The 14,996-nt window shown below is 36.9% G+C and overlaps 1 protein-coding gene across 2 annotated transcripts in view; it reads left to right on the top strand.

The window, feature by feature from the left end:
• Window positions 1-14,996, top strand: part of zfr2 (zinc finger RNA binding protein 2) — a 34,506-nt gene continuing 19,510 nt past the window's right edge. The window contains exons 1-5 of one of the 2 annotated variants that reach the window (XM_077225982.1): window positions 1-127; window positions 6,264-6,510; window positions 8,270-8,384; window positions 11,045-11,257; window positions 13,578-13,876. In XM_077225982.1, coding sequence (XP_077082097.1) covers window positions 60-127; window positions 6,264-6,510; window positions 8,270-8,384; window positions 11,045-11,257; window positions 13,578-13,876 — 942 coding nt within the window. In that variant the 5' untranslated portion in view covers window positions 1-59. The remainder of the gene's footprint in view (window positions 128-6,263; window positions 6,511-8,269; window positions 8,385-11,044; window positions 11,258-13,577; window positions 13,877-14,996) is intronic. The other variant, XM_077225981.1, reaches the window with a different exon arrangement.

Raw genomic sequence — 14,996 nt, 5'->3', positions numbered from 1 at the left:
TGAGCGATCACGTGACCCCCCGGAGCCGCCGCTGCTCTGGTGCTGCTGGTGAAATTTCTATGATGGCGGCCAGTAATTATTATGGATTCACACATGCAGCCGCTGCTGCCGCCGGCCCGCAGTACAGGTACAAGATAAACACATGTGCATGATCACATCGCTTATTTACAGCAGGCACAGAGCCACAAAACATATGTGTTGAGGACGGCCAGGGCTCAAATCTCCATGAGCTGCTGTTGTTTGTGTATTTATTGATGCTTGCATGATTTTTTTATATCGTGAAAGTGAGTTTGCGGGATATATGCGAGTGCTAGTATAAGTACGATGTTGCTGTCATGCTTATTGACAGCTACTACCTTCCAGAATATCATGGTACCACATGTAAATTCCATGGTAAACATATAATTGTCATTTTAACATTTTACTTTTATAAGCACTGTAAATGGATCATATAAATTGAGTGTATACGTTTATCTGAAAGTACAATGTTTAAAATTATTGTAAGTACCTCTGTACTCGTTTTCCAACAATCGTATTACCGTGGTATTTTGGACATTACCGTGTTATTTTGGACATTTGGGGTCATGCACTATAAAAGTTTGGAATAATTCAGATTTTAAAAATATTTTTGAAAGATGTCTGTTATGCTCACAGAGGCTGGATTTATTTGATTAAAAATACAGTAACAGTAATGCTGTGAAATAGCATTACAATTTAAAATGCATGTTTTCTATTTAAAAATATTAAAGGTAGGGTAGGCAATTTTTTTTGTTATGAACACTTTTCGTTATTCTGGTTGAAGCTCTCTTCACATCCTGATAGCAATCAATAATAGAACTGGTCGAAAAATAAAATAAATAAATGCATAAATAAATATATAATTTATATATATATATATATATATATATATATATATATATATATTAGTGCTGTGCGTTAAACGCGTTATTAACGGCGTTAACGCAAACACATATTAACGGCGTCAATTTTTTTATAGCGAGATTAACGCTGTTTTTGGCCTAGCAAACTTTGTATTTTTTTCACATGCTGTTGCAACAACTAGTAACGTTAGAAAAACTACAACATCACACCGGATAGCTAGACCGGAAAAGAAAACAACAGGCACGCCGCACGTACTTGTTTGGGCTTGCGCGCCGGCCAAAGAGTAGTAGGCTAACGTTACGTTTTGAGTGGATGGCGCGAGCGCGAGACGCCGATCAAGAGACGTGCACTCTCAACGCAATAGAGTGCGGCGCGGGACTAGATTTGATGGCCGAGTGCGAGGGCGGGCTCGAGCGGTAATGCACTCACTCTGTGTGCGGATAAGGGAGAATAAAACGATTCGCGGGACTCCCGCAAACTAGAAATATCTATGAATAAAACATAAAAGCTAATACATTTTTATTCATATGTTGCAGAAAAGCAACAAGAACAACTAAAACAAAATAGAAACGATTTAAAGGCCAGAGTTTCTTTTTATAACATGTTTGCAGCGTTGAGGGATGTAGCCAATCACAGACATATGTTTTGATTTCTTGAACGCAATGGCCAATCAGAAGCATTTAAAATAGACTCCCCTCACCGCTCAAAACAGACTTTTTGTTCAGTGCTGAATTCTGTATGCTGGCAAATCCTCAAATTATAACAAACAAACTGTATATATTATGAAAGATGCATTGTGCAGTCAGCTTCACTGATAATAACAGATGTGTGAGATTGCGATGAACTGATGTCAGCTTTTTAGGAATTATTAAGGGAGCACACTTTGCGCGCATTCAGTCATGCCAAACCATGCACTCAGTAGCCTGCTTGCTTTTATGTTATAACAGTGGTTTGTGTGTTAATGCTTTAATAACAAATAATTTATCAAGAGCATTTATGCTGATGTGTATGATGGCGACACGTAGGCGAAAGTACTTGGAGGTAGCCTACAAAAAAAGTCTATTCGCGGGCGGGAGCGGGACAAAAATCTTGCGGGCGGGAGAAAGTAACATAGAAAGTAGTTGAGAACATCAGTTATAACGACCCACGTATTAAAAAAATGGACGGGTTTAAATCGGGCTCGGGCTCATAATTACAGTTTATGTGTCGGGCCGGGCTCTGACACAATGCACACGGGCTCGGGTCGGGCTTGATTTTTTGGGTCCGATCTAAGCTCTACAATGGATGACTTCAGACAGAAGCACATGGATACCACAGCTAAGAACAAACTTACTGCTGATCCACTTTTCCATGTTGATAAGAGCATTAAAATTAGAAAAAATAATGAGACAAATAGAAATCAAGGGACATTTAGAATAGATAAAAATTAGCGATTAATCGCGAGTTAACTATGGCATTAATGCGATTAATCGCGATTAAATATTTTAATCGTTTGACAGCACTAATATATATATATATATATATATATATATATATATATATACTTTTATTATTATTATTATTTATTTATTTATTTATTTAACATATTTCTTCTGTGGAAGTCTCAGGACCAAAAATATTTGTCCAGTCATTGCATTCAGTCCGAATGTTGTAGACAGTCAGTCACAGAGCACCACAAAAAAACAGCAACCACCTTTTACAGCTTCTCCTGAACCAAAACAACCAGCTATGCTACGTAACCGTAATTATGACATGGCAACCCATGACGTTCAACCCGGAGACGTTCTTGTTCTCAGAATTGGATTTAAGCATTTCTATTATGGATGCACGATATATCGGCCACAATATCGGCAGGGCTTGACATTAACTTTTTGAGGCACTTGTCCTTCGGACAAGTAAATTTATGTTTCACTTGTCCATGCACAAAAGTCACTTGTCCGGGTAAAGATTTATAATTTTATCTAGGGCTGCACGATTTGGGGAAAATGTCATATTCCTATTATTGAGATCAATATTGCGGTTGTGATATGCGATTGCGATATAATAAACAAATGGTTTCATGAGTCAACTTGTTTGGTTCTAAACCAAATGCACACACAGATTAGTGATAATTCTGAAATTAGCAATAACAACTAAATGATTGATAACACCTATAATGATCAATAAGCCATTGATGTTTGGATAGCAATAACAACTAAATGATTGATAACACCTATAATGATCAATAAGCCATTGATGTTTGGATAAAAATGAACTGTCTAACAGGTAGGACATATACAGAAATTGAATAAAGTTATCAAACAGTCTGCGCAGCATAAATTATAAATTATATATAGACTACTCCTTATTAAAGCTACACAAGTTCTTTAGTCAAGAGCAGTGAGTAATTTTCTCTGTTCCCTTTGTTCTTTCATTAACTTTACTGACAGAACACTTTATTGGTAGCTGGCCCTTTAAGAGCAGCCGCTGTGGACAGAGACGCGGATCTCACACGCGCCTCATTCTCTCACGAGTCACAACTCTTTATGTCCATCATAAGACTGCTCTTGTGTTATGAAGATACTCGACAAATGACATTTTGGCTTAATTGTGTGTGTTGATGTTCGTTCAAGCGCGAAAGAGAACTGTATTCTGGCGCGCGGTCTGTGCATGCGCATCATACTGGTGCGCGTCTTTCTGCGAGTCACATTCAGGACATTCACAGGCCATTCACATTCAGGACATGTCTTCGTTTCAAATCTGTAAAATTAAATCTGTAAAATAGACATAACGAGTGGCACATAACGTGAAGTAACATGGCATTTTATTTTGTTTGAAATTTAACTTGTCCGGTCGGACAACTAATTTTCTCTTCTACTTGTCCTACAAAAAATCCACTTGTCCCGGACAAGCGGACAAGCCTTAATGTCGAGCCCTGATATCGGTATCGGCCGATATATGTTAAAGGGACATTGTGTAGAAATTTCTCCCATCTAGCAGTGAAATTGTATTTTGCATTCAAACGAATTGTGCTCTCCAGCGCCTCGCTTTTTCAAATGCGTGTTGCATCTACGATAGCTGTTATGTACCAAAAAGCTATGACAGGATGTCTTCTAACAGCACTTCGTCGAGTTTTCCTTCGGGTGAACAGGTTTGTTATTTCAAACAAACTGCTACTTGACACAACGAACAAACGAATGTTACAGTATGAATAATAACAGTGCAATGCAGCCTTTCAAACTTGCCGGGGCCGTGAAGCGCCTCTCGCTGCTCTGCTCCTCCGTTTCTGCTGCTTTCAGTCACGTGACGCTGGCTCTGAACGGAAATGCGTTGTGGAAGCTCGTTGGCCTAGTACTTTTTGACCCTCTCTGCTATTATAGTTTTTCAAGATGACGGAACGACATGGAAGCCTCCATGGACCTACCCGTCACATGTATATAAAGATAATAAATTCTTTGTTTACGAGGATAAGTCAGATCATTGGCAGAGGTATTTGTACACCATTGAGGACATATTTATGAATAAAAATATTGATTTTAGATAATAAAATACCCAAAAAACTACACATTGTGAAATTTTTTTAATGTTATCGTTATCGAAAATTTGGCCGATAAATAATGCTTATTTCGATTAATTAGCCGATTATTTCGCACTGTGAGATGTGCACTGTTTACCATGATGGTTTTGAATTGCTTGAAATATGATTTGAATCACTTCAAAAAAGGAAAGGAAATAAAAGGAAAATACAGTTAGGCTAAGTGCACATTAAATTATAATGAGAGCATTTGTGTGCTTGGGACATGGCTTTTAATGGTGTTGAGACTTTTGTTTTTGTAATCAGGCTCTCAAAAATTATATAAAAATTTTGATTTAAATTTATCGGCTAATAATATATTGGTTATCGGCTTTAAAATATAAAGAATTATCTGTATCGGCCAAAATTTTCTTATCAATGCATCCCTAATTTCTATGTCAACACTATCAACGGCGAAAAGAATCTGCAGCAGTCACCTGGTACAAGTCAGAGATCTCTAAATTGATTTTGTTCATTATTATTGTAATGTTATGTGCTTTGAGACATGAGGTAATTTAACGCCGTCTCGTGACGCTTTGCAGACTCTGCTGTACACGTGACGGTCATATGTTTTGGAGGAGGAGTGGCTTTGGAGACGCACTGAAGGGAGGGTTGGATTGAATTCAGTTAACTACCTTTGTACTTGTATGCAACAAACATCAATAAAAGAACAAACTTTCCATCTTAATAAATTGTAAATAAAATTAATGAACACTAAGATAGATAAGAGAAATAAAACGCATAATCCACGCTCACAAGACAAACATTCTACTTAATTTGTCATATTGCACATGATGGAAATGTAAAACTTAGCAGCATTTAGTGCAACTATGGCTCTGGGATAAAAACAGTTTTTGAGTCTGTTTGTTTGGGATTAAATGCTTTCAAAGCAAGTCTCTCTGAAATAGCCTATCTTATCTTTAATTGTGTAATTTATTCATGTCATGTCAAAGCTGATTTTTCAACATCATTACTCCAGACTTCAGTGTCACATGGTCCTTAAGAGATAATTTAATATGCTGATTTGCTGCTCTATTATTATTGGTAATCAATATTATTAAAACCTTCTGGTGCTTTTCACTCATCGGTCAAAGATGGCCGATTTTCCCGCCCAATAAGATTAATGTACTATATTTTTGTTATTGGTTCTTAGTTCTATATTAATGTTTTTTTTATTTAATATTGTCCAACTTAAACTTGTAAATCTTGAATGCTTTAGAGCACAGACCTAAGTTTGATCTCTTTTTGAAGATGACACTTGGCAGATTAAGTGAAAAGTTTTAAAAAGTGAACTTAAAAAAGTTACAGAATTTTACGTTTATTGTTATGAAAAATGTGAGAAAAGCCATAAATCTAAACAAGTTGTTCAAATTTTGAGCCTGATATAAAAAACAAATTTGCTTTCAGTAAGATTATGTTTGGCCGCAGTACCAAAAGTTTCCACTAGATGAAATGTGTCACCCATTCATTTTTGATCACGAGGAGCACAAGTGTGACTATTTTTTACTGGACCATTTAACCTGTTCGAATCATGTCCATGATTTTTTTTTTTTCACATAGCAAGTGCCAATACCTTTACCTTTAAGTAAAAATATATATATTTTTAAGTTTTTCAGTCAAAAAATACCAAAGAGCAGCAGAGGATTAAATATTCTTTTTATTATCAATGCTGAAAACAGTTTTTGCTGTTTTTTTGTTTGTTTTAGAAATGATGATAAGATGATGAAATGAGCATTAGAGACTTCTTTCAACAACTTAAAAAAATTGCAATTGTTTCAAACTGACAGTAGTGACTACATTGATTTTGAATCCCAAAATTTCCTTCCAGCGCCCAGCCGCCTCCAGCATATTCCCACCCAACCACGGGGAGCTATAGCGTCCAGCCTGTCCCCGGAGTGGCCCACGCGGTGACGGCCTCGTACCCTGCGCCCACTGCCCAACCGGCCCGTCCCGCAGTGACCGCCCCCTACCCCACCTACCAGCCCCATCCCACCCCCAACTACGGCTACCGGCCGCCCGAAACGACCCCACAGCCCACGACCACCCCTCAAACATACCAGGTGTTGACTGAACCGGTCAGTGTTTTCTTACTCTTCTTATATTACAGGGATAGTTCACACACAAATGAAAATTAGCTCATGATTTACTCACCCTCAACTCACCCTAGGTGTACATGACATTCTTCTTTCAGACGAATACAATCAGAGTTATATTAAAGGGTAACTAAACCCCTGGTCAGAGCCTGATTCCACCCACTGGCAATATTTGAAAAATGCTGGGAAAGTGGGCAGAGCCCAGCGGAGGGGGGCGTGCACCTGAGACGCATCTCTCTGTATGGAACTTGCCTATGTCACCAACAACCCCTTACGTCACGAACCACCGCAAACATCCAATAGGAAAATTCAACTTCAGTAGCCACCGTTCAACCTGAAGAGGGCAGCACTCAGGCGTTTTTACACCATATATTGTAGAATTAAAACACTTTATACACAAATGTCAAAAAAGTTACTCGAATCAATGAACAGTACTATTAAAGCCCCATTCTTACAGATCATTAACTAAAAAAAGGTTGGTTTAGGGTTTAGTTACCCTTTAAAAAATGTCTTGGATCTTCCAAGCTTTATAATGGGAGTGAATCGCCGTTTCTGTTTTTAAGTCCATAAAGGTGCATCTGTCCATCATAAAAGTGCATCTATCCATCATAATAGAATGGTTGGACACCATATTGATATATATTCATTGTTTTTATTTCTATTTATTGTAAAGCACTGAGGGGAATGTCATCTAATTTCGTTGTACCTTGTACAATGACAATAAAAAGAATTCAATTCAATCTATCCATCATAAAAGTGCATCTATCATCATAAAAGTGCATCTATCATCATAAAAGTGCATCTATCCATCATAAAAGTGCATCTATCATCATAAAAGTGCATCTATCCATCATAAAAGTGCATCTATCCATCATAAAAGTGCATCTATCATCATAAAAGTGCATCTATCATCATAAAAGTGCATCTATCCATCACAAAAGTGCATCTATCATCATAAAAGTGCACAAAAGGCTCCGGGGGGTTAGTAAAGGCCTTCTGAAGTGAAGCGGTTCATTTTAGTTGATAAAGTTTTATTTTTCTCACACAAACGCATGGCTTTGCTTCAGAAGACCTTTATTAACCCATCGGAGCCTGTGGAGCACTTTTATGATGGATACATGCACTTTTATGGACTTCAAAATAGTGTTGCTTTCATCAACGATGAAGATGGGGAGAAATGTGGCCACAAAATCACAGGATAAAACACCACAAACCTTAAAATAAATATGTTGTAAGTTCAAATCAGAGCGTCTTCCGTGTCTGGAATGGATGTATTCTTGAGGGTAACAAGGGAACAATAATATAATAAGATAACCTTGTTTGAAATGGGTTTGGCTAAAAGAACATTTTGGTTTCGTCTATACTACTAGGAATTGCATTACTAAAAAGAGACTAAAATAAAATTTTCATTGACTAAAATAAGACTAAAATGCTCAGACTTTTAGTCGACTGAACCTTGACTAGACGAAAAAGAGTATGAACGTGACTAAAACTAAAATTAAAACAACACTACTTCTAAACAGAAATGGCCATTCACTGCCATTATAAAGCTTGGAAGAGCCAGGACATTTTTTAATATAACTCTGATTCGTAATCGTCTGAAAGAAGAATGTCATGTGACTAGGATGAGTAAATCATTGGCTAATTTTCATTTTTGGGTGAACTATCCCTTTAGTGATGTACCCCAGTTGTCTACATTAGGAGTTTTTCTCATCCACTCATGTATGAATTGATCTGACAGGAGAATTATACTTACGGCCGCCCGCTGTCGGTCAGCAGCTTCGAGAACAAGCAGTATTTTCAGCCGAGCATCACCGCTGCGCAGCGCTCCGCCACAGAGGCCTACTTCCAGACAGGTGACCTCCACACACAACTGTGTGTGTGTACACATCAGAGCCAAGTGCCTGAACAGATTTAGGAAGGTTACAGTTATGTGTTTTTAAAGAAAGGGTATTATGGAGGTTTAGCTTTTGCTTGTTTTGTTAACGCGGACATGTTGAGCTTGGGCACTCATGCGGGTGATGCAGGTTCGAGTCTGGTTTGCAACATTTCTATTCACAAAAAACGCTCTGTTTTTCTGTATGAAGTCAATCTGAAGTAGGGCTGGGCGATAAATCGATTTTATCGATTAACTCGAATGTGTAGTTTACGCCGATTTTTTTTTAATGAAAATCGGTTTTCTCTTTAACAACCGCCGACGCTCCCATCTGGGCTCCCGTAGTTCCGACCGGGCTCAGCGCTTGCCATGATAGAGATACACAAACAACATGGCAAATGAGCAGGACCGCGGCAGCCGAAGCACACCCGCCGAAAACATTTAGGCTACAAGCTGAATCTGCAGGGCCGCCAAATCTCATGAGTTCACTGTGAGAGACGCAATTCTGTCACTTTTTACACGCTCTCACGCCACACATCCATTTTCTCACGCAGAGAAAAATCGCGAAGCAAAGAGGACACTGACACCGACAGACAAGACAGAGCAGGTTACTATCGATATGAAACAGATTCTCAGCTCTCAGATTCTGTCAATTTTTACAAAATTCAAACAATAAACACAGTTTTGACGCTTGTAAATGTGACGTGAAAGAACGCTGGCAGATCTCAGTTCAAGCGGCACGTGAACCGAACATCTGTTAACTTACTCTTTACTACCAACTTACCGAAATGTAATAAAATCGATCGATCAGTGTTTTTCAACCGCGGAAAGATGTCCATAAAACAGCTGGAGAACAACATATGTCACGTAACGTTACATTTACCTCAGGATGGCTTTTAATGACCCATAGAACGCATGTTAGTTAGACGCATTATAAAATATAAAACGCATTATATTTAATTTCAGTTAGTAAATTAAACCTTAGTAAACCTTTAATAATACCAGCTGACAGGGCTCTCTGTATGTTTACAGCATTAGGAGATTTTTTTTGGGGGGGAGAACAATTAACACATTAACATATCTACTGTACCTATTTATCCAAATGAATTTATATTGAATAAAGATCAGAATCAAATCACAAGAATTGAATTGAAATTGGGAAATTTGTGTTAAGCAATAATAAAAACAGTAGCATACCAGTAAACTTAATAAAATTATGTTTAGTTACCAAATAATTTGACAATCACAATACACTTGTGATGCAAGTTTTTTTTTGTTTTTTACACATCCCCCCCAATCCCAATCCACCCATTTTATTTTATGTTACATTTTCATTGTTTTCAAAGACAGGGCCTGTCCTCTTGTCTTTTTGGCTTGTTGTTTTTGATTGCACTTTAATGGAGATCAAATCCCAGAAGGGAATATTAAAACAAAATAAAGTTAAAACTTGTTTTGAACAATTTCTTTGTCATCTGCAGATTGATTTTAAGTAGGGGGAGAAAAAAATCGATTTAAATCGTTAATCTGATTTTTTTGTGAAAAAATCGGGGATTTTTTTTTAGGCCATATCGCCCAGCCCTAATCTGAAGATAAATTGCAATATTCAATTTATCAATTTATGTCAATATTCGTCAAATTTTAGATGCCAGCCTGTCTCATTGCCATTGTAATGTGAATTTTTTAAAAATTAAAAAGTTTCCAGGTTTTTTCAGATACATTACGATTTGAACCAGATCCTATATTATTTATATTTGGAGTTTCTGAAGAGTTTTTGAGACTTACACTGGTACAACAACGTTTTGTTTCATATGGTTTAATTTCTGCTAAAAAAAACGTATTCTTTTGTTTTGGAAGAAGTTCCAAAGATTAAACTATGGCTGACAGAGTTGACTGGTACATTACATTTAGAAAGAATTAGCTGTGCTCTAAAAAACAAGATTTTGTTATTTGAAAAAATTTGGTCACCTTTTATTTCTTTTCAGCAAACTAGTGATTAATGATTAATGATTAATGATTACTCTGCCTTCATCACCTGCTTAACCACTGGAGAGCACCTTTGGGTTGAGTTTTTGGGTGGGGTTGGATTTATTTATTTATTTATTTTCATGCATATTTGTTAGGATTTAAGTTTTATTTGTTTGTGTGTATATATATATATAACTATATACATGATTATACTTTTCAGAGGGCCGATATTTCTGTATTTAATATCGTTTTTTTTTATTGATTTCATGTAATATTCTAATTTTCTGAGATTTTAAATTTAGGGTTTTCATAATCTGTAAGCCATAATCATCCAAATTATTTATTTTTTTAAACTTTTGCACAATATTCGAATTTTTCGAGTTTCACCTGTATTATATATATACATTAAAAAGGTGTAGTTGCACATTTTCTTCTGCTGAAATACCAAATAAAAACATTTAAACACAAAACTTGTCAATATTCAAATACAGTAGTCAACATTTGAAGTGGATCAAAACCTTTAATCAAAAGTTAAACATGAATTTTGAACAACACCTGTTCTTGTATTTTGCTCTGTTCTTTTTTGATCCACTTCAAATGTTGCCTACTGTAGTGTTTGGTTTGGTTTTCATTGTTTAGATGTAACTGATGATAACATCGTTGTGTTTTTTTCAGGGCTGAAGAGTGGCTACAGTCCCGTGAGCACGGTGTACAGTCAGCCGGTCCAGAGACAGGTCTCGGCTCTGAAACCCCCCCCCGCCGCGAGCGCAGTGTCCTCCAGCTACACCATCTACCCCACGTCCACCAGCGTCCAGCAAACCCCAGCCCCCATATCCACTTACACACACAGCTCTTCCTTCAACTCCACCGCGGCCATGTCCTACTCCGGTACGCCTGCGTCACATTCACACTCGTGTGTAGAGTCGGGAATCGAAAATCGAACACTTGACGCCGGGAATCAGATACTTGTTATACAAATAAAATGTTGATTTCTCTTATCGATTCGTTTGTGAGCGTTTCAATATGACTTTAAAGGGTTAGTTCGCCCATTTAAGACATGAAGTTGTATGGAATCCTTACCAGCACTGTAGTGCATACACACTGACCCACTCTGTAGTCACCTCCCTGGTCAGAGTTTTGGCCGCTGGAAGTTTTTCAAGAAAGTACTCCCGGTTAGTTTCCGGGGCCTCAAAACTGTGCGTTGTTACGTGAAAAAATTATTTGAGTTTCAAAGCTTGATTAATTTACCACACAAAAAACACGCCGGTCAAAATTCACACCTCAGTTTTAATCGGCACTATTTTCTTTCCATTTCTATCAATCCGCGCTGCTGTCAACGTCAACAGTGCGCATGTTCCGATCAGCTGTTCCATAGTGTTTACACAATCGATTACGAAACGACGTAAAAGTAGAAAATGAACGATGGTGCGAACTTGTAAATTTCCAGGCTGTGGCCACAAGAATGTGCCGGGATCACCGTTCAGATTCCATCGTTTTCCTGTTTCGGATATAGCTACGAGACAGCTTTGGCTGGTTGCCATTGGCTACTCGGCGGGAGCTAAAATATCCAGAATCAAGGATTATCGTGTGTGCAGTGCTCACTTCAGCGAAGACGATTACATCCCCAACCAAGGAGGAAAAAGAAAAAAAACTGATTTTAAAGAGTTTTGCTGTACCAGTACCACGGGTAAGCTCTATTTACTAACTTTATGATCCCATGTCTAAACTGTACGGTAAACAAGCTGATGTTTAGACTCCAGTGGAAAACACGTGAAAAGATGTCTACTATAAAAACAGTATATAGGGATATAGGTACAATTTGCTGAGAAAACTATTTGATTGAACACACACACAATTCTATCTCCATCTGTTGAAGTTCGGCATCGGTATACTCCGGTTCATAAAGGTATCCCTTTGGCGTTGTGCTAAAATTACTTTCATCCTCATCTGTTCCGTCTGACATTGTGCTAAAATTGGTTTCATCATCAGAAGTTTCGCAGTCAGACATGTTGTCAGCGAGTCGCGCTATCAACAGCTGATCGGAACGTGCGCACTGTTGACGTTGACAGGAGCGCGGATTGATAGAAATGCCGGCGTGTTTTTTGTGTGGTAAATTAATCAAGCTTTGAAACGCAAATAATTTTTTCACGTAAAAACGCACAGTTTTGAGGCCCCGGAAACTAACCGGGAGTACTTTCTTGAAAAACTTCCAGCGGCCAGAACTCTGACCAGGGAGGTGACTACAGAGTGCTGGTAAGGATTCCATACAACTTCATGTCTTAAATGGGCGAACTAACCCTTTAAACAATGGTAATTGTTACCATTAACAGTAAACAATGTTTTCTGCATGCGTAACTATATTGGGCAACTCTTAAGGTGACAGCAGCCTAATACAGGTGAAACTCGAAAAATGAGAATATTGTGCAAAAGTTATAATTTTGATGATTATGGCTTACAGCTTATGAAAACCCTCATTTCAAAATCTCAGAAAATTATAATATTAGATGAAATCAATAAAAAAAACGATTTTAGATACAGAAATGTCGGCCCTCTGAAAAGTATAATCATGTATATGTATATAGTTATATATATTAAATATATTAGTTTCACCTTTTAATTTGAATCACTGAAAAACATGAACTGTTGCACGAGTTTCACCTGTATTCCTGCTGCCATTGCTATAACAACACTAATCAAACAACAAAAGACAAAGAGAAAATTCACTCGTTCTTGACTGAATAACTTTTGTAAGTATATTTGTAATGTATATTTTATTTATAAAGTGCAGTGTTATTGTACATTTGATTAGTTTCTGTACCTGAAAACCGTAAAAAATATCGTATCTTTGTTCAGTTGTATCTATTTGTTGCGATTACTAATTTTTTAATAGTTTTTTTTTATTACTTGAGTGTTTACTTGTCTTTAATAATGCTTTACATTTATATGAGTTAGGCTAGTTCTTTTTCTATGGTATTTTTAAACCAGTTTAAAGTTCCTTTTGTTAGTGTTTTTCACCCTGTTGATTTGTGTTCGTGATATTCAGCTACGACTAAATGTGAATATCTACGTGTTTTTTTTTTTACCTTATTGGAATCGAAATTAGGAATCGATATGAATCGTTACAATACATGCGATATTACTCAACCCTATTCATATGTCACAAATAGCCCCAGCTCTCGTGTAACGGTGTCTCTGTCTCTCGCTTCAGCCGGTCTCAGTTACTCCAGCTACGAGTCTAGCGGTTACACGTCCGCGCCGTCGTACTTCCAGCCGGCTCCGTGTCCTCCTCAGGCTCCTCTTCAACAGCCTCCGCCTCCACCGCCACAACAGACACAACAGCCTCCCAAACAGCTCTCCACCTCGTCCTGGAGTACCAGCAGCCCCGCCGTCAGCGCGTACAAGAAGCCGGCTTTCCACCAGAACAAGATCCAGAAGCCCAAAGGCCCGCCGAAGCAGCCTCAGCTGCACTACTGCGACATCTGCAAGATCAGCTGCGCCGGGCCACAGGTGAGCGTCGCCAAAACACAGCATTATCAAATGGGAGAACAAGGACCCCGTGAAATCTGGGTATTTTTTTTCTGTTCTCATTCAATTTTAATGGTTTATTTTAATTTTCTAATTAATTGTGAAACTTATACCATCTAAAAACAAAACTTACATTCTGTTTCACATTTTACTTTTATTTTTTTAACCATTTAAAAAATAAAACATATATTTAGGGCCCAATGGAATCCGTTCAACTTTTTCCCAAATTCAGTTTTATTTTTCCCAAATTCTTTTATTATTTCTGTTTACATTTTTTCTGGATTCTATTTTAATGGTTTAATTAAAATTTTCAAAAAGTACGTCTAATTAATTGCAATTGTGAAACTTATGCCATTATACCATTTATTAAAAACAAAACGTATATTTTTAGGGCCCCCACACAATCCGTTTTATGTTTTTCTTTCTTTTTTTCCCCAGTTTTTTTTCTGTTCTCACTCAATTTTAATAGTTTATTTTAATTTTAATTTCAAAAAGCATGTCTAATTAATTTAAATTGTGAAACTTATACCATTTAAAAACGAAACGTATATTTTTAGGGGCCAATGAAATCCGTTTTTTTTTTTCTGTTCTTATTCTGTTTTAATGGTTTATTTTAATTTTCAAAAAGCATGTCTAATTAATTGCAATTATGAAACTTATTCTACTAAAAAACAAAACGCATATTTTTAGGGCCCAATGAAATCCATTTTGTTTTCTCTCTCCAAATTCAAAATTTTCCAAATTCCTTTACATTTTTATCTGGATTCCATTTTAATGGTTAAATAAAATGTTGGAAATAAAAAAGCATGTGTAATTAATTAATTAATTAATTGTTATTAAATTAAATGTTAAAATTAATTAATGGAAGAAAAATTTTGTAATATTCCTTCAAAAATAAATAATTGTAATATTTTTAATTGTTTTAATAATTGTATTATTCGTTTTAGTGCTTCGAAAAGTGCATGCTACTGTACTATAGTAATTTATATTTGTAATGTATTTCTGTCACAATTTCGAGTTAAACCAAAACCTTTTGTTTTGGTGGGTTGTCTTGAAGAGCTTTGAGTTTCAGTGTGTTTTCAGATTTTACTTTTTCTCAAAT

This window comes from Siphateles boraxobius, unplaced genomic scaffold (assembly GCF_051911475.1).
Source record: "Siphateles boraxobius isolate OS27281-9 unplaced genomic scaffold, OSU_SipBor_1 13, whole genome shotgun sequence".
In the NCBI taxonomy this organism is placed as follows: Eukaryota; Metazoa; Chordata; class Actinopteri; order Cypriniformes; family Leuciscidae; genus Siphateles; species Siphateles boraxobius.
The sequence above is the reverse complement of the archived record's forward strand: the minus strand, read 5'-3'. Positions and strand labels throughout refer to the sequence as shown.